The sequence below is a fragment of the Periophthalmus magnuspinnatus genome, chromosome 14 (genome assembly GCF_009829125.3).
Source record: "Periophthalmus magnuspinnatus isolate fPerMag1 chromosome 14, fPerMag1.2.pri, whole genome shotgun sequence".
NCBI classification, from domain to species: Eukaryota; Metazoa; Chordata; class Actinopteri; order Gobiiformes; family Gobiidae; genus Periophthalmus; species Periophthalmus magnuspinnatus.
The window spans coordinates 21472504-21497741 of NC_047139.1; the positions used below are offsets into that span (position 1 = coordinate 21472504).

Genomic DNA, 25238 nt, shown 5'->3' on the forward strand with positions numbered 1-25238 from the left:
TCTAGAACTAATTGTGAAAACTGAATTTTGGGAAAACATTGAACTTTGTGCCAATTTTGTTTCACGTGACCATAAACCACATCTGCAATCTGACAGTTAAAATGCAAATTCCACCACTGGCTTCTGACCTGTGCACCATTAAAGAAGAAATAGCACTAAACCAATCTATTAACTGATCACCTTTTCCATACAACAGGAAGAGACCCCCTAATAAGACCAAAAAGTCACCAGTCGGGAGCTGGCGTTCCTTCTTCAATCTCGGCAAATCTTCCTCCATGTCAAAGCGCAAGTTACATCGCAATCCCAGTGAACCTAACGAGCTGAAGGCGATGGCTCTGGCTGGTAAGACACGAGGTTGGAATAAAACAATACATACAATACATGAAGACACTCAAACTAACTGTAAATGTTATTATTAATCATTATTACATTTTTTATATTGTGATTACAGGAGGCAGAGGAGACACCGCCACTTTAAGATCAGCCAAAAGTGAAGAGAGTTTAAGTTCTTTGCACAATGTTGAGGGTAATTATTTAATTTTCCCATACATGTATATATAATACAGGATTATATATATATATATATATATATATATCTCCCCCCACATAGTCTAAAAACAAGCTGAACAAGAACAGTTACTACAAATCTTAAAGGGCCCATATTACGCTATTTTCTGGTCTATGTTATAATTTTGTTTCCTCATCAAAACCATACCAGGAGTTTTATTTTGTTTCATTCATATGTTTAACACACAGTTCTTCTCTCAAACTGAAAATGCTCTTTTCCACCTTGTGATGTCATCATGTGGTAATACAGGAAGTGCTCCACTGTGTTTTTAAACTTCATACACCTTTACTAGAATCATTTGGATTTGTATGATTTCAGTCTTGGAATTGCCGATCTCTATCGAACTAAAGATAAAACATAGATGTTAACTTGAAAACACATGACATCACAAGGTGGAACAGACCATTTTGAGATTTGGAGATGTAGACAGACTATGTAGATAGAATAATGCAGGGTTACTCAAACATATGTGAATGATGTGAATAAAACACAAGGTATGTTTTTGAGGACGTAACAACATTATGACATTTTAACAGGTAACAACATTATGACAGGTTTAAACCTCACATGAGTAATTTTTGCATAATATAGGACCTTTAATCTGTTGAGTGCTTTTTTGGATCACTAAAGGCAATTAGGGTTCTCTAATGTATTGAAAATCAGATACTAATCAATACTAAAACTAATGTCAAATCTACCCTATCAGTAGTTGTATTGATGCTGCAAAAAATCACATTAACAGAAGAAAATCTGAGCTATTCTGAACAGATTTTTGAGCTTTATCAGAACAAATATAAGACCTCATGCATGTACTATTATTTTATATGTGAAAATGACATTCTGTTACCAAAATCATAATCAGTATCGAGTGTTGAGCGAACTCCTTAATATTAAAATAGTTTCAAATTTTTGTATCCTGACAACACTAGAGGCAATAAGTATTTATACTCATATACAATGTATTAAATAAAACTATTCAAATAAGGAGCTTGTGCTTCCATAGTCTCTGTATAAACCTGTAGGAAACATGTCTTTCTCTGTGTTGTGTAACCTTCTATAAATAAAAATCATGTTTCTTATAATATTTTTGTGCTTAAAGGAGAGTCCAAGGTGTACCGTCCCAGGCGCCCACGCTCCAGCAGTGATGCCCTCTCTGCCTCCTTTAACGGGGACCTTTTGGACACTCGGCAGCACTGTAACTCCTACGATAATCTGGACGGGACAGAGGACAGCGACGGAGACGAGGGGCCTATCTGTGTCCCGGCTCTGATCTCTCCTCCGCGCTCGGCCGGAGAGGATGTGGACCTCAGCCCTCCGGACATCGGAATGGCCTCCCTGGACTTTGACCCCATGTCATTTCAGTGCAGCGCTCCCGATACATCCTACGCTTTCCCTTTAGAGGAGTCATCCATGGGAGCAGAGGCGTCTACACTGAAGAGAAGCAAAACCAATGTCTCCGAGGTGCTTTCTGCCTCTTTTCTTGGCAGTATAAGCGCGCCTGTTGTCGACTACAGGCCTATAGCTGGCGAAAAGCGGGAAAACAAGAAGATGACCATTTCCTATTCATATATGGACAAGCCAACCCAAGCAGTGTCACCGATCAAAAGTGGGAAGAGCGCAAGTATGACAGGTTTTGCCACTTCAGAGCTGCTCTCTGCTGACAAACCTGCATCTGGACAGTGTGTCTCCTCTCAGCCATTATCCCCTCCATCACTGCCCGCCGACTCCTCTCCTCTGATGGGCTCTGTGCTGCTGAGGCCCGTGGAGCCTTCTTTGAGTGAAGCTTTCCAAATGGAACTGCAGTCCAAGCTGGCAGCCTTTGACAGTGAAGACAGAGCAGATATCAAGGGAGAGGGCGGCCCACTGCCAGCACCTGTCTGCACCAAAGAAGGTACGGTGTCTTTATCTCTGTCTGAACTGAAAAGTGGCTGCGGTTACATGCACGCTCAAACTCTGATCATTCAAGACAATTAAAATGAAAAAATATCATTTTTTTCTGACCATAGTTCCTTTTACTACTGACATCTACGGTTGTCAATGTATCAAAAATCAGATACTAATAAATGCTAAAAGTATCAAAACTAGATACTCATTTGAGCTGGTATCAGTACTAAAAAGTTACATTCACAGAAGAAAATTTAACCTTTTCTGAATAGCTTTAGTATAAGGCCACACGGACTAGTATACGCCCATGGACCACTATTGAACTTACCAGGACGACTGATGGATTATGCAGATATAAGGCCAAATGGTAATATAAAAGAAATAACAATGATTTAACTACACGAAGAGTGATTTTTATTATCGTGGTGGAATCCGTACTGAGTCTATTCCGTTGTATCGAAATGGAGTTTTAGTATTGTAACATGACGGTTTCCATGTCATTTAGATAATCTTGAAGGTGTGCATGTAAACAAAGCAACTCTTAGTTAGTATATCTAATATGCAATCCAATAATCTAAGAGTATTAGCTAAGAGAATCCTAAAAATTAAAAAAGTGGTTTCCTGCCTAATAGTGTTTTATCACATTAACTGAATGTCTGTTTTGTTTGTGGTTTCCAGGGGTTGTGTCTTCAGACTCTTCAAAGGAGCCCCCCTCTCACTCCCTCAGCACTGCCTCCGCCCCGGCTCCTCCTCCCAAAAACCCAACCCGCATGTTGACCCTGGCTCTGTCTGAATCTTTACAGCCGGTGTCAGTCCAGTCCCACTCAGAGCCCCTAACACCAGTGACACCAGTAACTCCAATGACTCCATCACCTCAGGACTGTCCCGCTTTGGTTCAGCTGCCTCAACCTGCCTCAGAGAGAAAACCTGAAGAGGAAACCTCTCCACTAACAAATAGCGCTGCTATGACGACCACAGTCTCATCATCTCAACCCTGTCCTTCCACTCCTGTCACCGAAAAACCCACAGTCAACAGTAATATCACAGAGACCTCCACCACCCCGCCTCAGATGGACTTCAGCCCCCCAGATACGCCTGTGTACAAATGTGTCCCCTTGGTTCTTGAAATCTCCCCCAACATCAAAAGTCCAGAGAAGCTACCAGTGTCTCAAGTTTGCACATCGTCCAGTACCACTCCAGCCACGACCCCTAGTGGCAGTTTTAAGACTGTGCAATCACAGCCCACTCCTGAGGCTGTCAAGGTAACTACTGCACTACTGCAACTTGTAAAAACAACTATTTAAAACTGGAGTATCTGATTTTCAAATTGAAGGAAGTGGGTATTTAAACTTTTTTTTGTAACTTTTACAAATCATTTTTATTTGTATTTATTCAGTGTGTTTATGTTGCACTTTTTCACCGTATCAAGTTCCTAGTTTGTGAACTGTGTTCACAGACTATGGCAATAAAAGTCTTCTGATTCTGATTCTGATTCTGATTTGGCACATCATTCTTCATGGCCACTAGCACAGCTTTAGAACAGCTTTTTCAGATAGAAAAGTGCATCCCAAACCACATGGCTCTTTATTACAAATTTGAGACAGTGGTCGCATTTAACGGTCAGAGTTTTTCACAAAGGAAATCAATATTTACTTATTTAAGAGAAAAAAGTTGGGTACTCCAGTTTTAAGTAATGTAATGTACTTTATGAACTACACTGTTTGTAACTACTACAAATGCATTAATTTGTATTTTCATTCTGTTATGTGTAGTGTATCTTTCATTGCACCTAGGCCAGTCACCATAACAAATTTTGAAGTGCAATAAATTGTAGATATAGACAATAAATGATAATACAGTATTGAAACCAAAACATAAAGCAGAATTATTCACAAAAACTATTCTAAATGCACCATAGAAAAAAACATGATCTGAAATAACTAAATGGCAGAATGTAACACCAAAAAATATTGTTTCATCTGTCTTGTATTGAACGATATATAATCATTATTGTGACCAGCCTATATGCACTTTGCATTTCATGCTCAAGAGAAATTCCCCAATAAAGTTTCTTATCTTATACTATAGTACACTAACCCAGTTTTTTCTTTTCAGGTTAAACCAGAGCCTGTACCACCACCAATTCTTCCAAAGCCAACAGATGTACGCCCTCCTCCTGCTTCACTGCCTAAAAAAACACCTGTGTCACTCCCTCCACCACACACCTCCACTCCAACACAGAGTCAAAGCCAGAGTTCTACCCAGCCCCAGACTAAGCCCACCCCTCCAACACAATCAGAGAAGACCCCAGCTCCTCAAACGCTCCCGGAGACTCTGCTCCCCCAACCTGTGCCCCAACCTGTGCCCCAACCTGTGCCCCAACCTGTGCCCCAACCTGTGCCCCAACCTATGCCCCAACCTATGCCCCAACCTATGCCCCAACCTATGCCCCAACCTATGCCCCAACCTATGCCCCGAAATGTGCCCCAAAATGTGCCCCAAAATGTGTCCCAACCTCAGCTTACCTCCAAGGCCAGTGCCCGCGTAGCCCCCACTGCTGCCGAGCCTGTGGAGAAGCCCTGGGAGGCCATCAAACCAGTCCAGCCTAGCAGTGAGTCTCATATACCTAAACCTCCTGCTCCTCCGGTCCGCACCATGGAGAGCAAACTAGCAACAGCTGCACTTAGCCAAAGCGAAGCCCCCTTCCTTGTTCTCGGCGAGGGTCATCCAGACGAGCCTGTTCAACATCATCCTCTATCTCCACGTAAATCGACCCCTCACCAGCCCCCCTACATGTACCACACCAAAGCAGAGCCACTAATGGAGCCACCTGTGTCTGCTTACTATCACCAGAGGCCTGCTCCTATGGGCCCGCAGCCAATGCCTCACCATTACAGACCAGAAAGCATGACCCCTCACCCCTCCTACGTGTCTAAGTCTGAGCCTCAGATCCCGTACAGTGCCCGAATAGACCGGTACAGCACTTTAGGCCCACGCTCCTACCACCACTCCATCAAGTCCAGAGGGAACCCCAGGACTGTGTACATGACGACAGGGCATCAGGGCTACAGCCACGACCGCACCCACGGCTACGCCACCATCCGCAGAGTGCACTCCATGCACGTGCCCTCCACTATCCGCTCTGTGCCCATCCAGAGAACAGAAGTCCCTCCAGACGATGAGCTGTTCTTCTGCCAGCGCCCTGTGTATCCCTGTAAAGCCTATCAGCAGCAGCAGCAGCAGCAGCAGCAGTCGTCACAGGTGGATTACCACGTCACACAGCTGCAGCCATATTTTGAGAACGGACGTGTGCAGTACCGCTACAGCCCGTACTCCGGCTCTGGGCCTGTGGACTCTCCCTTCTACGACATAGACCCTTATGGCACTATTCGTGTGCGCCACTTTCATTCCTTCAGAGAGCCAGGGCCAGGCTCAGGGCGACCCAGAGCAAAGACCACAGGATACCACTACCTCTCCCATCACGCTGGGCCTCCTGCCAAAGAGCATAGCTTTGTCAGCAGGGACATTCCCCCAAACCACGGGCCCAAGGAGTCGTCCTACCACACGTGGGACGCAGAGGAGTCTGAACGCTACCGCATGCACTCCATAAGGAGAGAGAGCAGGGCGCGCCAGAAGATCAAAGGCCCTGTGCTGTCACAGTACGATAATGTGGGCCTCTTCACCCCCTCAGACTTATCAGGCTACGAGACGTTGCACCTGCGCAGCAAGTCGGACCCAGGGAAGGCTGTGCTGGTTACAGCTGAGAGCAAAGATGGACGCTACCTCCCGAGACACATCATGTCCGATCCTGAAGCACTCATGTATATGGAGACTGACAAACAGGGGAACAATGTAGGGGACAAGTCTGATGGTCTGGCCAAGCCAAGTGGGGCCAAGAAGGTCCCATCCTCTCAGTCCCACCCTGGAGCCCTGAGCCACAGTGTCTCACATCAGGAAGGCTCTCGACACCCAGAGGACAAGCACTGGCAGCAGGAGTATCCCAACAAGAGGAGCCTCCAGCCGCGCTATGACTGCCCTGATTCAGAGCACCCTCAGAGCAAAGCTAAAACAGCCAGCGGCTACCACAGCTCCGAAGACCAGCCTCGAGAAGTGCCCCGCAAACCGGAGCGTTCCCATAGTGTCCGAGAGCACTACGGCCAGAGCAAACCCGACCTGGAGCGGGAATATGCGTATCAGAAACTCAGTGCAAAGACTGCTCAGTCCCACTATGATAACCTGGATGACTATCACCCTGCACCTCAGGCCCCTGCTCCAAAACGTGGGCCCCCAGGCTCCTACCCTGGTCCAGGCTTTCCAGTGAGCCTCAATAACAGAGCCTACTCCACTGCACTGGGCCAGGGCGCGTTCATTCAGACTGAGCTGGGCCTGCAAAGGCCAGAGACTGAGATCAGAACAGAGTGAAGCGCTTTAAAACATGTGGTGTTTATCTGTGTAAAAGGACTGTCTGGAGCCATGGGTGAGCAGCCTCTGCAGGACGGTGGACTGTTGAATCACCAAACTTTTTGCTCCTCTGTATTTTTAATAAATTGTACAGAACATTGTAAGACTTTTTACAGAGTCCTGGATGTACCTGAATTGTGATTTATTGACATGTCCTAATTGTATATGAAAATGTATGGTACAGTGATTAGGCACTACAGAAATGTAAAATATAAATAAATATATAGAGATCTGTATATGAATAGAAACACTAGTAAAGGGGTGGATTGTATTTCAGTTTGTTTAAAGGTTTGGAGCGAGGATCAGCTGGGATTACAGATTGCATTTTAGAAATGCATGCACTCTTACAGAAAAGTTCTGTGGACTTCACTATCTATTGCGTTCTTGATGTTAGAGCACAACTATTGAAGGAGCAAACCTACAGAAATGATCTTTTACCTGATAAAACAGTTCAACACTTATACACTTAAGCAGTAAATATTCTACTTGTTTCTCTCCAAGTATCCAGGTTTAGTGATGAAACAAGCTGCAGTTATTTGATTTCAATTGTTTTGTTTTTCTGTGACTGTGCCATTTCTGTACCTGTATCTGTGTGCTATAAAACCATTTGTTTCTTGAGGGATGTTTTGGTGCTTGTCTGTTCTTCTGTGGAAGAGGGACCAATACTTTGGCACAGTCTCAGCTCCACTTGCACAGCAGTACAGGAGGAGGACATAGACGATTACATGTGACACCTTCAAATGTGCAAGATGTTTTTTTGTTCCTTTTGTTATCAGAAATATGGAACTCTGGTAGCCTGGACTAATACAAGATTAAAGCTGAAAATGTGTGCCCTTAAACTGTAGGGTAAAGAACGCAATGCTGCTTTGTCCATGAAAAACAACTCAGTGAGCCTTAAATATTTTCCCAAGTATATGTTGACTGCTGTTAAATTTTTGTTCCAATGCACAAACATTAAAATACTTTTGTTGCTTCCTCAATTCGGGGTGTCACATGGTATTATAACTAACTCACTACTTTATACAGTACTATGCTAACACTAAAACATTAGTGGGTACTTGTGTTTAGTACTTAAATATAATACATAACTTTTGGCTGATCATAAACAATAGACTATGTAATTATCCAGGTTATATGGCTGTCCCTGACCTCTTTCGGGTGTTGCTCCTTTTGCCTTATTCACTGCCTCAAATGGGGCATGGACTTAAGGTTCAGTTATGTACTTGAATGTGAAAGCTCATAGTATCTAAGGTCACGTTGAAAATAAAGCAATCTGTTCAGAAATAAAATTGACTTTTTAGTCATTTCAGGACTGTTTTTCCACAATAAAGCTGTTTGAATAATTTATTCTCCCAGTTTTAAATAGTGCAGTGGTGAAAGTTACATTGATGTTCAGTGATGGGAAGAATACTTTAAAATGTATTTAGTTACAGAATACCCAATACCTGAATTAAAATATATTTTGTAACGTATGGTTCAATCAGAGTACTGTATTCTAAATACTTAAAATATTTTCACACAGAGTTGTATATAAATTATAGTGTAAAGACGCAACATATGAGTAAAACAGCCTAATATTTTTATATATGGTATGCATTTCCTGTCACTAACTGGAGAAACTAAAATCACACTTGGCTCACCACAAGTGCTGTTTTTTTTTCTCATTGATTCTGTGCAGTTTGAAGCCTACACTGTGATCAAATGCCATCATGCATTCCTTTGATTTTAGGAAAGTGCCTGTATTCTGAATACCACTAAATGAAAAAGTAACTGTACCAGAATACAGTTACTCAATATTAGTATTCAGAATACATATTCTCGTTACATGAATTCAGCACTACTGATGTAACATTAATGTTAAATGTTCCTTTAAAGCGCTGAAATAAATGATTAACTCATAACACAGTCAGCCAGAGGTATGGAGACCCCTGGGGTTAAGAAAACACTTAGGAGGAGGAATTACTGTTATGGATTAGAAGTGAGGATACACTGAAATGACGTATTTTATACATTGTTCGTCAAAGCGTTTATCTTTGTTTTGAACATAAAAAATACATAAACATCGGACTATTTTCCCAGTGTTAGTGTTAATTTAAATTAAAGAAATAAAAATAACTAATTACTGTGTAGATACACTTCATTTTTACTAATAAGTAAAACATTTCAAATGAATGAAAATACAATATTCATGTTTTATATAATATATATTTCATATAATTTATCTTTTCTGACATTGTTTCATATGGAAGCCCGTTTCCGCCATGAAAAAAAAAATAAAAGCCCCACAGAAAGTCGAAATTACGAGTTTTAAACTCGTAATTATGAGTTTAAAACTCGTAATTATGAGTTTAAAACTCGTAATTATGAGTTTAAAACTCGTAATTACGAGTTTAAAACTCGTAATTTCGACTTTTAAAACTACTAATTATGAGTTTAAAACTCGTAATTATGAGTTTTAAAACTACTAATTATGAGTTTAAAACTCGTAATTAGAACTTTTAAAGTCTTAATTGAGCTTGTAGCACACTGCAACTGAGTGTACAGAGCAGAGGAGACAGGAGGAGGACTGTTATGTTTATCACCTACATACTTTTAAAAAATGAATAAATTAAGCTCCAGTAAAGTTTCTGGCGTCTTGAACAAATCAGTGGGCCCTGAGTGCTGTTCTGACCACTCATGAGCTGTGCTCTGTGTCTGTGAGCGCTCGTTTTCCTGGTCTGAGCAGAGTGCCAGCTGGTCACAACCCCGCTGGTTTATTGAGGAAATTATTAAAATACCAAATTCATTTAATCAAAATTGATAAGGTTCACTTTTTGTAAATGTTACATTCCCAAAATTACGAGTTATAAACTCATAATTCATACTTTTAAAAGTCCTAATTACGAGTTTTAAACTCATAATTAGTAGTTTTAAAAGTCGAAATTACGAGTTTTAAACTCGTAATTACGAGTTTTAAACTCATAATTACGAGTTTTAAACTCATAATTACGAGTTTTAAACTCATAATTACGAGTTTTAAACTCATAATTACGAGTTTTAAACTCGTAATTTCGACTTTCTGTGGGGCTTTTATTTTTTTTTTCATGGCGGAAACGGGCTTCCATAGTTTCAGGCCATTTATATGAAAAGAAGTTTTTTTGGTTTTTGGGTTTTTTTTTATTGTTTTACAAGTGCATGATGACAAACCTGCACAGAACATCTATAACATACAATGACAAATACTCAAAAGTTATAAGAAAGTAAAACATATGGGAAATCATTAATGGTATGTGTCTATATACATATACATTTTATATATGTATATGTAAAAAAAGGTAACAAATATATATATATATATATATATATATATATATATATATATATATATATATATATATATATATATATATATATATAATTATATATATATATACACACACACATACACACATACATACATACATACATACATACATACATACATACATACATACATACATACATATATTAGCCGTGAATTTTCAATATTATATTATTATGATTTTTTTTTTTTTTTTTACTGTCTCATGTTTAGATGTTTATTAATGTTAAAATATTGCTTTTCTGGACAGTGCACTACTGTATTTACAAAAGTTGGCAGACGCTCGTGGGAGACAGATGATTGACAGCGCCGCCATTTTGCTCGCGCTCCGCTCCATTGTGTGAGCGAGATAGTAAATATCTGACACTGCTACACAGCCACAGCACACGAGTTTCGCTTGGTGAAAAAGCCCCAAATCACCCTCGGTAAGTCATATTTTTTATCATCATATTTTAGATCAAATTCTCTAGACGCGGTTTAATATAGAAATTTACAGAAATTGTGTGTTTTTAGTGTTAAAATAGCGTGTTTTTCGATGCTTGAGAGCGAAGAAAACCTCCGATGCACACGCAGAGAAACGCGGCTCTCCACTTCCACTGCCGAAATATGTGCTCTACTTTCAGTGCCTATCTTTACCTCGCTGCTCCGCTTTAATTTCATCGCATTTTAAAGCTCCTTCATGCTTAATAGCTGGTGACACTTGTCTGGTATCCCTTGCCATTATTTATTTTGTTCATGTGTTGTCATTTTTGAGAAAAATATCAAAGTTTTCGTTCTGGTTTCTGCCTTTATATCGGTGGATTCGTTTGAGTCTGCAGCCATAATCCTTGCGGTAAGAGGCGGGGACTGTGCCGCTAGTCCCGCCCCCAAACGGTACAAGACGCGCTCTCATTGGTTGAAATCTCCAGTTCATTTCTATTCCGCTAATCTGATTGGTGTTTCTATGGAGCCCCGGTGTATTGGTTCGGTGAGGTTAGTTCAGCAGTTGCCAGACGAAGCAAAAGTTTTTAGCGGTTACTCCATAAATCCAAGGTAATAAGAGACCAGGAAAACACGAGTGTAGACAGTAATCCATACAATATTTCCCATTGTCTTCCATTAGATTATTGAGTCTAAAATATTTTTGTATATTCACATTTTCCATCATACAATTTGTGAAGTAGCAATGTCATTTATTCCCTATATCCCCTATTTGAACCCACAGTATGTAACTTTTTGTTTTCCATTTTGTTTGTGTTGAAAAACTGAAAAACATATAAAAACATACGTCTGTACTGAGTGAGCCTCCACCTGCTTGTTTCCATGGAACTGTTGTTGATTTAGCTGTAGTATTTATACGGTTTGGCATAAAACATTCTCTATCTCCATGGAGAATGTTCCAAAGTATGGTTTTAACTTCCTATTTCCATGGAAATATGCAAGTGAAGTGCCACTTCCAGAAAGTTATATACTGTAGCTTTAAAGGTGCACTATGTAACTTTACTAGTAGAGACTATGACATTTGCTTGTCTCTATGGAGATATTACTGTGTATCTGAAATGTTCCACAGAATGGTATTAAAAGTAACTATCTCCATTGAGGCAAGCAGTGAGCCCACCAGTCAAAGGTGCTGGTCAGATCTGTGGAGAGGTGAGTCCACTCACAGTAAAAATGCATATTTCCAAAGTAGTTCTGAGCAATAAAAACTATCCAGCTTTTTCATTTCTGATACTGTGACTTTAAGTATCTGCCACTATCAACCAATGCCAATGCAGAGACTGAAAACAGCATTTATTTCCTCAAGACGGAAATAAAATAATACTGATCCAAATGTGTTATGGAGCTGTAGCAACTCCCCACTAGAAAAGTTACATAGTGTACCTTTAACCAGTTGTTTTTAACAGAGTAATTACTTTTTTTATTCTAGTGACAATACAATGACCAACAAAGTGTGGATTTGTTATGTCAATGTAAGAATCCCAGTAGTTTTAGATTATAAGGGGCCACTGTAATCTAATGTATTATTGAGAAACACTGGTGTAAGATGTTTTGTCATTTCACTATTCAATCAATATAATATCTACTTTTAAATTGTTAATTTCTATGGTGATGGTTCTTATAGTTAGCGTGCTATTCCTGGGTTTCAGGAACTGAAATTCACTTTGTTCTAGTTTTCAAATCTAAATTATCCCTTTATCCATAACCAAGGAATATACAAAGTTTGAAATCGCGTATAGATCCTAAAACACCTTTTGCAATCCAAGTATTTTGATTGTATTAGTTTGTGTGCTGGTTTAAAACACTGTCCAGTTCTTTAGGGATGTATATAAAAATTGTCATCATCAAATAACACAATGTTCCTTTTGTTTGTTGTGTAGTGACACTTTGTCAACATGGCCCGTACCAAGCAGACGGCCCGTAAATCCACCGGAGGAAAGGCTCCCCGTAAGCAGCTGGCCACAAAGGCTGCCAGGAAGAGTGCTCCCTCTACTGGTGGTGTGAAGAAGCCTCATCGTTACAGGTAAACTACACTGATCAAGTCCATCTGTCAAAAAACTCAACTTGAGAAGTTGTTGATCAGTGAAATATATGCGAATTTACTAAATGGTGGAATGGCAAAAAAACAAACAATCATTAGGATGTCGTGCAAAAACTACAATATATTCATGGCATTCAGGCAAATGACTCCTTCCTGATTTGAAGGATTTAGTGACGACATATGTTCTAAAGATATGATATTTAGATTTGAATTGTGTTATTTATTGCTGTAACAACAGGACTGTTGCCATGCGAAATCCTTCAAATCAGAAGGGGAGCCTTATGGTAAATGGTCACATTTACCACACAGACTCCGGGCAAGGTGGGTTAAGTGTCTTGCCCAAGGACACAACAACAACATTCATCTGTGAGAGCTGGATTTAAACTGCCAACTTTTGGATCAGTGGACAAACACTGAACTACTGTCACCTAGATAAACCCTTATCATCTTAAAATAATCAATACAATTTAAAAAACACTAAAGGACCACTGCCCTAATTACTCCAAGTGCCACACATCGGCTTTATCTTGGTGGAAGAATGATTCGTCTTAGTAAAGGTGGTTTCTGTGTTTCAGGCCTGGTACTGTTGCTTTGAGAGAGATCCGTCGGTACCAGAAGTCGACTGAGCTGCTGATTCGTAAGCTGCCGTTCCAGCGCCTCGTCAGGGAGATCGCTCAGGACTTCAAGACTGACCTGCGTTTCCAGAGCGCAGCCATCGGTGCCCTCCAGGTCTGTGTATACTCAAGATACCCACATTATCCTTTTTGTAACGGTGCACTGCTGTGCACTGTTTGTTTCAGCATGCATGTTTATAAAGGGCTATTCTGTTACATTGGATTATTCTGACCTTTTGCTCTGTGTCTTCTGTCTGCAGGAGGCCAGTGAGGCGTACCTGGTGGGTCTGTTTGAGGACACTAACCTGTGTGCCATCCATGCCAAGCGTGTCACCATCATGCCCAAAGACATCCAGCTGGCCCGCCGTATCCGTGGAGAGCGTGCTTAGATGCCTCTCCCGTTTTCTTTACCTCTCCCTGTCCCCTCTCGCGCCTGTGTTCTGCCCCTCCTTCACCCCCTCACCCCTCACCCCACATCGCCCGGCTTCTCTGTAGACATTAGAGTAATCATGTTGAAGAGATAGATAACTGTGAAAGTCTCTGCTAGTTTTGTTGTCTGCACCAAATGTTTTAGGATACCTTCTTTGTGCATGTGAAGGGTTTTTCAGATCAAACTCACTTGTGCACGTGATTAAATGTGAGTCAAAGGAGACTGACAGCCCAGACTGGAAACAGCCCAGACTGGGATGTAGCTGAGGGACTAGTCTGCTTAAGCGGAGCTACAACTTCCACAGCAGGGTGCTAATAAAACTAGTCCCAAGGCCCCAGACTGGCTGAATCGTCCTCCTCTCTCCCCTCCTCACCACGACTCCTCCTGTGGCCTCTGACCTCTGGGGGAGAGGGAGGAGATGGTTCGCTGTTTCCACTCGTGAGCATGGGAGCTTTGATTTGCCTAACGTCTTGTTCTCAACACACATTATTATTGTGGGCATTGTGTTTATTTTATATATTTTTTACATTATTTGGTTAATGACAAACTTTTATTTTCTTCTAAAACAGTACTGAATAAGTGCAAAACCATTGAAGACGTCAACATTACTTTTAGATAGATTTCTTCTCTCAGAGCTTTCCTGTAAGAGGAAGCTTTGCAAATTTCCATTCTCAGCCACACAGGGGCGCTGTATAACATTTTTTTCAACATAAAATAATACTTTTGCCTGCCTCCCACTGTTCACTTAGTTTTGGCGTTCATAATAACAGCACATACTGCATGTTGGTTTATGTTTCTGTGACCTCTCTCTGTATCTGAGGATAAATAATGTCAAATTTGTGATACACAAAAAAAAACCTCATTCAATTTCTTCTATATTTTTACTTCCTCAGAAATTTAAAGCTGATCTTTGTATTTTTCAAATTTCTCATATGATGGTGGTAATAAACAAATAGATGTTAAAACAAACAGGAGTTTTAGTTGTAATACCTTCATTGCTTTATTATAATGTAACTGTGTGAGTCCAGATCTGATGAGGAGCCATGTGGCAGAAGCTGAAGCAGAATTATTAGGAAATAACATAAATGTGTGTAATTATTTATTTGAGTCACTAAAGTTTTAGTTGTCATTATAGCAATGGTTTATATTACTTGTAGGCTGGGTCTACTACTGTAATATTGGTTATGAACTCCCCCTAGTGGGGCTTGTTTAATACTACTCAAGGTACAGTAGACCAGCAGCAGAATTAGTGGGAAAACAGGTTAGAACATCACCCCTGCTGTTATTTGTCAGTTCAACACTTAATGAACACTCAAAACCCCAAATGAATGTGGGGCTGTGATCCTGCCATAGGTCAGGAAACTACAAAGATTGATTCCCATTGATAACCATCCAGGGACTGAAATGTACTGTATTGTACTTAAATCTGCTTCAAGTTCAATTAAAGTTTATTTCTATAGCACATAATTTAAAACAACCTCAGTTGTCCAAATGCTTCACATAAAAGGTATGTTCCATAATGGTTCATCTGCGTATACTAGTTTATGTGTCTTATACTTGTTCTGATACAACTCAAGACCATTCTAAACCTGTTCAGGAAAGGTCATTTCTGTCCTGACCTACTCAAATTAGTTTTTGATACTAGTCTCAGTATTGATTAGTATTATTTTTGATACTTTTGACAGCCTGTGCACACTACAGTCTATACAGGTTCTTGTTTTGTAGTTCACCTTCCTCAAGGTCTCCTAGTCCTGTCCATCCCCCATCACATCTGCTGCTGCCCGGGATTACCGCCCAAATGTCTGTCTCAAACTCTCTGCTGCTCTGGGTAAGATTACACTGCTCTGCTCCCTCCACGAGGTTAACCAATCAGTGCGCACGGACACAGGGATTAACCAATCATACGACAGAGAGGGAGGGCATCTGGGGGGATTAAAGCAGTGGGATTAGGCCTGTGATGAGTGTGGAAAAATGCTTTGAAATGTCTCTGCCAACCCTTCGTCTATATGGACTACATCTTAACATTAAAATAGCAAAAGAAAATGGTATTCATGTTTATTATTACATATTAATAATACATAAGAAATGCCACAGTGCTGTTTGTTTATTTAAATTTGATGACACAAAATTTGTATGTTTATGCAGATGTGACAATGTAAACAGCTAGAAAACATGATCCTACAATCAAAACCTATTACTTTACTAACATGGCAAAAATAGGTATTTTAGACAATCCAAAATAGACCATCATCCCTCTATTTATCTTCTTGATTTCATAACAATTAAAACACATATTTTTCACATTTTGTCATCATTGTCAAGTTTGTGTGGTAGTAACCAGGTCATATTAGGATTAGCAACTGGTTGGTGGAGTTGGGTCGATTTATACAGCGGTGATACAGAGAAAGATATTTAAACAATGGGTACTGATAAAGTTTATTAGGTTAAGAAATTAGCATAGACGCTGAGATATGTCAAGAACTTTTAAAATAAAGCAAAAGGCAACCAAACTGATATTAGAAGCAGAAAAGATGGAGGTAGGAAAAGACTCAAACTGAAAATGCTAAAAAGAAAAGAGTAAAGACTGAAGAAGAGAGAGATGGTGCTAGTTACAGAGACATAGGGGAGAGGGCAATAATCCTAACTAATTCACTTAGTGCATTGCTGAAGGGAGGTTAAGAGGATTGGAGCACTCCCAGAAACAGATGAGCTAAAATAACCAAGATGGAGCAGTGAGAGCCTTGTGTTTGTCTGACACGAGGGTCCAGACTGACCCCCGGAGCACCTCATCTCCGCCCTGTGTCAGCTCCATACTGACGGTGACGCTCATAGACTTATATTAGATCCTTGTTCACAACTAAACACAACCTGATCATAACGATCCATAAACTATCAATAAGTTATAAATATTAATATGACACTACACATTTAAAAGATGAGATGTAAAACTACAGACTGTTAAAGAAACACAAACTTAAGTTACATAAATAATAATAAATATGTAATGTGAAGAAGAAAGAGGAGGCTGATGGAATGTCAGGGCTCCTTCCTGTTACAGCAGCACTCCTTTGAGACAAAGAGTTTAAATGTTATGTTGAAGTATTGTTTGAAGTATTATGTTGAATACACTGTTGTACTGTCACTGTCAGAGACAGGAGGGCTCAGTGCATGTCCACAGTCTGTACACACTGTCAAAGGCGTTTGTTTCTATCATACAAAGGGTGAGGATGTAGGCATTGGTCCCTTCATCTTTAAAACCATGTAACTAAATGCATCTCTACAGAGGAACAGATAGAAAAAAATACTACATTAAAATGATAACCCAGGAGCACACCTCTGCTGGCACAGGGCCGATTCAGAGAAATGTTGACACTTGTTTTTGGCTCTACAGGACTTGGAACTTCCAGGAGTTCTGGTCTTTGTGGTCCAGACAGTCCATGGTGGTGAAGCCCAGTTTCCAGGCCTGCTGGTCTTTGTAGTCCAGGCAGTCGACGGAGGTGAAGCCCAGAGAAGAGGCCGTGCTGTAGCCCTGTGAGGACAGAGAGGCCGGGGACTGGCTCAGAGAGCCCCCCATAGAGGGCACCGTGATGGGGCTGAGGGCTCCCCCGGTGCCCGACAGCTGCGAGTGCATGGGGGACAAGTAGGCACTGCAGTCCAGGCCTGTGAAGTAGGAGGTGGTGCTGGCGTACCCCTGGCTGTAGGAGGGCTGCCCGTAGCTCATGGGGTAAGGAGAGGGCCGCTGCATGCATGGGGCACCTGAGGCCAGGGGGTCAGGGAGGGGCGAGATGGCCGGACTCCAGATGGACACGGAAGTGTTCCCTGTGCTGGAGCTGGGGGCCAGGGTGGGCCCCGACTGGGCAGAGGAGGGGCTGTAGGAGCCCACCGGGTTCTGGAGGGGCTCTGGAACAATGGGCTCCTGAGGTGGAGATGACTTCTTTTTAGGAGGGCGGGGCTTGGACTGTCCTGTGCTCTGCTGCTGCTGCTGACGGCATTTGGCACGGCGGTTTTTAAACCACACCTGAGATCAGAAAAAAACAAAAATATATCAGGCCCCAAGAGTCATAGGAGCACACATGTTTACTGTATATCTGTTTTATTAACTTTTGTGTGAAGCACTTTGGGCAGTTGTATTTTAAATGTGCTATATAAATAAAAATGAATAGAATATTAATAGTAGCGAGGTTTAAATCTAGTCAAAGGTAATCCAAGAGACTAAAGAGCAGTTGACCAAAGGTGCTCATGTTTAGCTGTAGGCCTGTGGTGACTTTAATGAGCTGGAGTATGTGGAGTGCCAGCAGCAGAGAGGTAGGCCTTTTATCTACGTGACTGCGATGTAAATGTGCTGAATCTCCATCACTCTCTTCCATACCTGCACCCGTGACTCTGGTAGGTTGATCTTGAGTGCCACCTCCTCCCTCATGAAGATGTCGGGGTAGCGCGTTTTGGAGAACAGGGCCTCCAGGATGTCCAGCTGAGTCCTGGTGAAAGTGGTGCGCTCCCTCCGCTGCTTCCGCGGAGTGGCTGCAAGTCCAGGGACACAAGGGTTAGTAAAGACGCTCTGGGTTTCATCTGCGCGTTTTAGGCTCATTTCAGGTTTACATGTCACTTTGGAAAATGACTAAAACTTCGTCTACATCATTAAATGTGTCCAGGTGGTAACCGAGGTAAGATTGTTTGTTTGATGTGGTATTTATTTCATGTGACACATATCATATAAATAACACAGACGAATGTAGACTAAGTTACTTTACTAAGTTACTAGGTAAACCTTCATCCCAACAACAATAATGTATGTGGTGTTTCCCTTTATCGGAGGAGACTGCCCTGAGTGTAACATTCTCCCTCACTGTCTGAAGACAACATGGACTGTACATTATTTGCACATCAAAATCAAACTTTATATAATCGCCTAAAGGGATATTCTTCCCAAAAATAAAACCATGAAATAAATCAAAGCTGTTATGGCACTATTACGCAGCAGTACACTCGAGCTCATCATGTGGGAACGCGTTAAAAAGTGACAAGAATTAGATTTTTCTGAGGAAAGATCCACGTGCGTAAAGTTTTAGGACGATTGAAACGATTGCGCGAAAACGAAGAGGTTACACAGAAAAGATGTACAGCACTGTGATGAATACATTTTGTCCAGTAGACCAGGCTGAAGAGTCTCCCCTGATGAGCACGCACAGCGCTCCTCTTGTTTCACAGATGTCAAGTGCCTCGTCTGTGTGCGTCATTTTGTATAGTTTAAGTGGAGTCAAACATTTCTTCTATCTACACTACATTTAGCAAAGTTTTACGAATAAAAAGTAAAGTATATTTTTGCAGTGGTACTTACAGGGATACGCGACGGTCGTGTGCAGCACGTCCATCCCGGGCGCAGGCAAATTTAACCCGTTCATGGTGTAATGGGGTTGCTTTATATAGGACATCATCCTCACAGCGGCTGTCTAAGTCCTGTCGCTGACTTGTTGTGTCGGACGCGCCGCTCCAGCCGTGCGCCCCCAAACAGCACAGTCTGCGCCTCTGCGTGTACGCGCTCAACTCCGGAGTTTGTTCCAAAAGAGCAATTAGAGCTTTTACTGAGGATCAACTGTGCCTCCTCACGCGCGGCACGCTGCTGAATACGCCCTGAATATCTGCGTTTCGTTTAACTCATCCCACAGGTGAAGTCCAGTGGGATGTCCGCGCGCCTGTCTCAAGTCACCTCTGAGTTCCTTTACCGGCGCACGCGGCTAATTAGAGGCAAGTGGCTCCGCAAACCCCTCCCACCACGCGCACACCGGCGCACAGACACACAGGAGGTACGCAACAGGCTGCGCACTTACTACAAGTTTATAACAGTGCGAGTTATGAAGGATAAACACGAGGCAAAAGGTTCACAAGTTACAGTAAACAGAATAAACATTTAGGCCTGTGTATTGTCTCGGTGAGTGTAAAGCTACAATAGACTAATAGTACTCTTTGTGTTTAGCAGGGCTCTTAATGTCAGGTATGTAATAGTTCAACTGAGCCCAAGTGGTTGAGACATGAGTTCATCCCTTCGATATATTCTTGTTCTTTTCAGTAAATTGCCTCTGAGTTGTTATAAAGCTGAATTCATCCAGACTGGGACTACAGTACTAAACCTGAAACTAAATCTGAACTGAATCAGGACTAAACAGGACCACATCGATTCCACATAAGGAAATGGGTTCAATGTAGGACCAAATAAGTCACATGTTTGACTCTTCTTCACCTCTGTACAGTATAAGACGTGCAGTTGTGAAATAAGTCCAAAGCCTCCTCTGACGCGCCTCTTTAGAGTTTGAGGTCTCATGTTATCCACATACAGGACAGTGACCTATTCAACTCCAAAAACAGCCTCATTCACATGTGCTGTAAACCCACACACACACACCCAAACACCCAGATGCACAAAACCCGACAAGCTCATTTGATTTATCATAATATGCTTTATCTGAAAAGTAAGTATCTTATCTCCAGATAAAGGGAGGAAAGACCCAGCAATCCGTTCAGTAGTGCACCAGGAAAGACGACTGTGTGAAGCCAGGCCAGTGTAGACTTTTACATCAGGACCAAAGGGAGACTTGAAAAGAAGATAAACTACAAATATGTTTAGAAGTAAGAGGAGGTCGCCATGGAGACAGTACTACTTCAGCTCATGGACACTACGGGACATTCACTTCATTTAAACTACAAACCAAGGAGGAATACTGGGGGAAGTTTTTGTTTTTTTGGACTAAGGCTGTTTGCACTTTCAGATGACAGGTTCTTTTATGTTTGAAAAGGATTTACGTAACTCTTTTGCATCTTTGTATTGACTGAATTACTTTACAAAAGTATTTTATATGTCATATTTTTGTTAGTTATTACACTGTAAAAGTACAAAAGTATTGCTGTTGTATTAACTCCATCTATGCATAAAAGGTTGACAAAGTAGATGTTGTCTTCGTCAAATAGTGCAACAGCAAATAGGGAAGTAGGCAAGAGGACTGAGCTGGTTTAATCCCTGTCCAGATGCCCTTCCCCCTATGAACAGGCGGCGATGGAACAAATGCATTTTATCCCTGGTTTTCACAACTTTTTTTTGACAACAAACCAAATTATAAACCACAAATAAAATATCTAACACAGCAAAGTATATAGATTGTCGGGAACAATTATGGGATTTTGTTTTGGAATAATCGCCGGAGAAGCAGGTGAAGGGGCAGTGTGTGGGGGGGTGGCTCTCGTCCCCACTGACACACTGCTGCTGTTAATCCAGATTAGAACGTCTAAAACAGGTCGACTAAATCTGCAGACCAGCCAGCAATACAGAGGGTGCTGTCAGGACCAATCACTCAGTACTCACCAACACACACATCTACAGAAATACACACATGTTGGGTTTGCATGCTTCTTCGGGACATTATATTGTTTTACATTCATTTCTTGGAGAAGATTGTAACTTTTGTCACATGGTAAATGGTCTTTTTTTTTTATATAGTGCTTTCCCACGTTCAAGGCACTCAATTCAATCACACATAGATCCGTACAGGGGCAAGGTGGGTTTAGTGTCTTGCCCAAGCACACAACAACAACACTCAGCTTGAATCGCACCAGCAACCAACCTGTAAGTGCATCTGTGTAGAATCTAAATCTTTGAACCTTCAGGTAAAGAAAAAACACTACCAACTGAGCTACTATTTGCCTGATCATGAAGATGCAATGTAAGTTTTTTGGTGGACGGTCCGCCTCCTGCTTACCTCTATGGGAATATAATTGCTTTGTCTGGAATTTTCCAAAGCATGGCATTAAACTTATCTGCCTTGCCTTTATTTCTATATTTTTACTGTTCAAAAATCCCTCAGTTAGTGTCCCCTCTCCACAGATCTGACCTGTAACTGGCTCGGTGGTGTCTCCATGGAGATTAATTCCATACTATTCTCTCCTTCCAGACCCTGCATCTGAAAAGTTACAATCCGTTGTTAACCTAAACCTCAGTGTTCATCGTCATTAACTCATCGTGTTGATCTAATTCTAAAAAAATGTGTAACTGTTTTTGTCCCCATAAGGAAGGAAGAAGGGTTCCCATGATGTGAGTGTTTACAGATTTTAGTCCCCACAATGTAATAAATGCCCGCACACATACGCACACAGCACAGTAATAACCTCTTATGAGCGACCAGGTGCCAGCCGCACTCCACAACTGCCCCTAGACCAGCCCCACACCAGCCCCACTCCGCCATAGACCCGTCTCACGCCAGAAGTCTGTCCACTGAATGAATATGAATAATCCCTACACCGGATAAACATGCATATATAACTGCGGATTTTACATAGACACAGAAACGAGCACTGTTCTAGGAAAAAAATAAGTGAGTAAGTCAGCTAACACTTTAGATTTTGTTGGTATTTACATGTAAAAAGGCAGATTAACGTCATGATTCATAAATTTAATCTGTCCTTATGTGGTAAATGTTTTTTTATATAACGCATTTCCACCTTAAAGGCACTCAAAGGGCTTTACATCAAGAAACCACTCACCCGTTCACTCACACGTTCATACACCAGAGTACACAGACACTGGGGGCGAAGTGGGCGAAGTGTCTTGCCCAAGGACACAACAACAGCATTCACCTGTGGGTCAGTGGATCTCACCGCTCAACCAGTGATGTTTATGTCGAAAGTGGGATTTGAACCGCCAACCTTCACATTAGTGGACAAACACTTCACCACCTGAGCTGCTGTCGTCCTGTATATAAATGTAATGTGTCTGCATAAACTGTAATGCAGTCAGATATAAAGAGATACTTAATATGTTTAAGAGCTTCTGTCACGCCCCCTTTTAAGTGGACAAATCGATCTACAGGACATGTCTTTAGTCAACCAAGAATTTATTCAGTGGACCACAGGCCTAATAAATAAACTTGTGGTTTAAGATGTTGTTATGGGTTCTTTCAGCTGGTACAGGTATGGAGCATAGCAACTGAGGCTAATGTTGGCATAAAATATCACATCAGTGGTTCTCAAACTTTTCACACCGAGCGCCGTTTAAAATAATATTTAGCTTTCCAAGTACCACCAGATCTAAACCTGGGCTATATTAGGACTAAACTTAGACTAAGTGAGCACAGCAGCTCTACAGTGAAATTAAACCCATGGATAAGAGTTTTAAATAATGATTCACTCAAAGGATTCAAAAATGTGAATATATATGAATGTATATTTGTCTCTAAATGAAATAAATACTCTGCATGTCACCAGTGGATTTTTTTTTACCAGTAGGATTCATTCATTTTAGGGAAAGTTTTGAACATGTTTTTATGTACTGGCCTGGGATCCTGAATACACACTTCTTCAATACTTTACAAAGATGTGAGTCTGCTCAGCGGTGGAGCTCCTCATTTTCAAATGGGAATGATTGACAGGTGGATTAGTCAATCATGGTGCGTCCATATCAGAAAAAATAAAGTAAAAAGATATCACAGAGACCTGAAAAACATGGTGGATTTCTGCAGAATCAATGAGTGAAACACTAAATTCTGTTACTCTGAGATGAGAGCAATTTGATTTTCTTTGCAAATCATATGTGACCAATGAGCTCCTTTGCTTCACATGTGTCACTGAAAAAAATTAAATTGATCTGATTACAAGAACATATTTGACTGAGCTTGAGCCACAATGAAGGACACGGGGACCAGACTGATGTCAATCTATATAAAAAAAAAAATGCATGCACAGTTAGAACAAGCAAACTCCACACAAAAAGACACTATGGTGCACACTTTGAACACTGAGATTATATTTAATCTGTTGTCTAGTTGTATATACTGTATGTACTGCAGCACATTTGGTTAAAGTTCACAGGACAGGCTTTTATGGTTCTCTCATTTTTAGTGAATTCAGAAGGATATTACTGTTGTAAATATGAATAATAGTTTTACACAAATGGAGAAGCAATTTGTGAAGAAAAGCTGAAAAATCTAAAAATGACAGGAAATAGAATTCTTAAACATATTGATGACATATTGAGAGACATTAAACATGGTATGACATGGTTGCTAGGTAACAATTATGGAATTTCTAGTGTGATGTCATAATTTTCAACCAGAAAGTAAAGTTTCTATTAAATATAATTATCTTCACTGTGTTTTAGTACAATGAGTAGTCTAACCTGTCACAGGCACTGTTCTAGGATAGGATTTTTTTTTTTTATTATATATATATTTTTTACTATTCACTATGAACCAGATATTCTGTGTTTGAAGATTGAATTGACGACTTCAGCTGGCAAACTTGTATTCCTGATATCTTTTCTTCTCATGGTTTTTGTGTGAGTCAGGAGTTTGTGTGAGTTTGCGGTAAGGTGTGTCACAGTGAAGGATGGCTGATTACAGTGGACACTAATCCCGCAAATGGATTACCAGGTGGTATTAGGAGAAGTGGGGGTGTACACAGGGCCACCTCTGACCCCTCACAATATGGAGCAGAGCGGCACAGGGCCTCACACACTTGTACAGGGCCTCACACACTTGTACAGGGGTCAAACTCATGGCACCACCCGTGAGGTCAGGATCTCAATGTGAAATGAGTCAATTTATCAGACATTTATTTGTAAGGGAATATTTTCACTCTTATTTCTGTTTTGAACAAAAATAGAAAAGGGGCAGATATATTTAAATAGAATCAAGCTTGTCCTGCAGCTCCATATTAAAGGTATTGCGAAAATCCATAAAACACTTATAGCCAATATGCATGTCTGTTAAAAGTGTAAACTATATCACACATACAACGTAAATTTTACATGACATGACTACATTACATTTAGCTTGGACATCAGGTGTTGAAAGTGGCCTAGCTCACAAAAGGGCTACTTCTAATAAATAAGAGGTCAAAATGACAGTTTTATTTGATTGTATAATTTAAATAAAACATAAATAAATAAAATATTGTCCATATAATGTTCAAAATGACTAAACCACTTAAAAAGTGGTAATAAGATTGTGTATTTAATCAATTTATTTGTTTAAATATTACTGTTTGTTCACAAATTAGTCTTCTGGCCATTACGCCCACTACACACGTTTTACTGACATCTGGTGGATACACGACGTCATTACAAAATTCAATCGAAATGAGACTGTCAGCAGCTCATTCATCCCGATCAGAATTAAAGATTTAAAAAAAAAAACCGTAATTAACCTACCATTTCATTTTACAGATATTTTCAAAATGCTTACTTCTGTAAATCAATATAAAGTAAACCTCCGCTTTATTATTGCAGTATTATAGTCTACCACTGTGTGGCAGAGTTGTACGTGGAGCGCCTTGTATCTGCAACTAAATAACAACGAAATAGAAATAATCTGGTGGTGCGTTTGGAAACGTTATGATTTTACTGAACTTCCTTTATTTTAATTATTCTGCACATGTATTAA

The 25238-nt window shown here is 40.8% G+C and overlaps 3 protein-coding genes across 6 annotated transcripts in view; 2 read left to right on the forward strand and 1 right to left on the reverse strand.

Moving 5' to 3' along the window:
- Window positions 1-8204, forward strand: part of arhgap32b (Rho GTPase activating protein 32b) — a 121123-nt gene extending 112919 nt beyond the window's left edge. For all 4 annotated transcript variants that reach the window (XM_033977785.2, XM_055226920.1, XM_055226921.1 and 1 more), the window contains 5 exons: window positions 197-342; window positions 452-526; window positions 1668-2459; window positions 3131-3714; window positions 4568-8204. In XM_033977785.2, coding sequence (XP_033833676.1) covers window positions 197-342; window positions 452-526; window positions 1668-2459; window positions 3131-3714; window positions 4568-6874 — 3904 coding nt within the window. In that variant the 3' untranslated portion in view covers window positions 6875-8204. The remainder of the gene's footprint in view (window positions 1-196; window positions 343-451; window positions 527-1667; window positions 2460-3130; window positions 3715-4567) is intronic.
- Window positions 8205-10569: 2365 nt separating this feature from the next.
- h3f3c (H3 histone, family 3C) lies at window positions 10570-14784 on the forward strand. The gene is made up of 4 exons (XM_033978555.2): window positions 10570-10678; window positions 12611-12753; window positions 13347-13500; window positions 13646-14784. The coding sequence occupies exons 2-4, from the start codon at window positions 12626-12628 to the stop codon at window positions 13772-13774; spliced, it is 411 nt and encodes a 136-aa protein (XP_033834446.1). The 5' UTR covers window positions 10570-10678; window positions 12611-12625; the 3' UTR covers window positions 13775-14784.
- Window positions 14785-16927: 2143 nt separating this feature from the next.
- Window positions 16928-19347, reverse strand: crx (cone-rod homeobox). Its single transcript, XM_033978554.2, has 3 exons — window positions 19154-19347; window positions 18185-18336; window positions 16928-17833 (listed from the first exon to the last, which is right to left on the reverse strand). Exons 1-3 carry the CDS (start codon window positions 19248-19250, stop codon window positions 17201-17203), a joined length of 882 nt encoding a protein of 293 aa, XP_033834445.1. The 5' UTR covers window positions 19251-19347; the 3' UTR covers window positions 16928-17200.
- Window positions 19348-25238: the final 5891 nt, after the last annotated feature.

Bases quoted from the DNA above. Each gene is read 5' to 3' on its own strand.
- crx (XM_033978554.2), bottom strand. From the start codon at position 19,250: ATGATGTCCTATATAAAGCAACCCCATTACACCATGAACGGGTTAAAT. The intron at 18,337-19,153 runs GTAAGTACCACT...CTGGACTTGCAG, and splicing joins CACGACCGTCGCGTATCCCT to CCACTCCGCGGAAGCAGCGG. The intron at 17,834-18,184 runs GTATGGAAGAGA...TTCTGATCTCAG, and splicing joins TACCAGAGTCACGGGTGCAG to GTGTGGTTTAAAAACCGCCG.
- h3f3c (XM_033978555.2), top strand. From the start codon at position 12,626: ATGGCCCGTACCAAGCAGACGGCCCGTAAATCCACCGGAGGAAAGGCT. The intron at 12,754-13,346 runs GTAAACTACACT...TCTGTGTTTCAG, and splicing joins AAGAAGCCTCATCGTTACAG to GCCTGGTACTGTTGCTTTGA. The intron at 13,501-13,645 runs GTCTGTGTATAC...TTCTGTCTGCAG, and splicing joins CAGCCATCGGTGCCCTCCAG to GAGGCCAGTGAGGCGTACCT.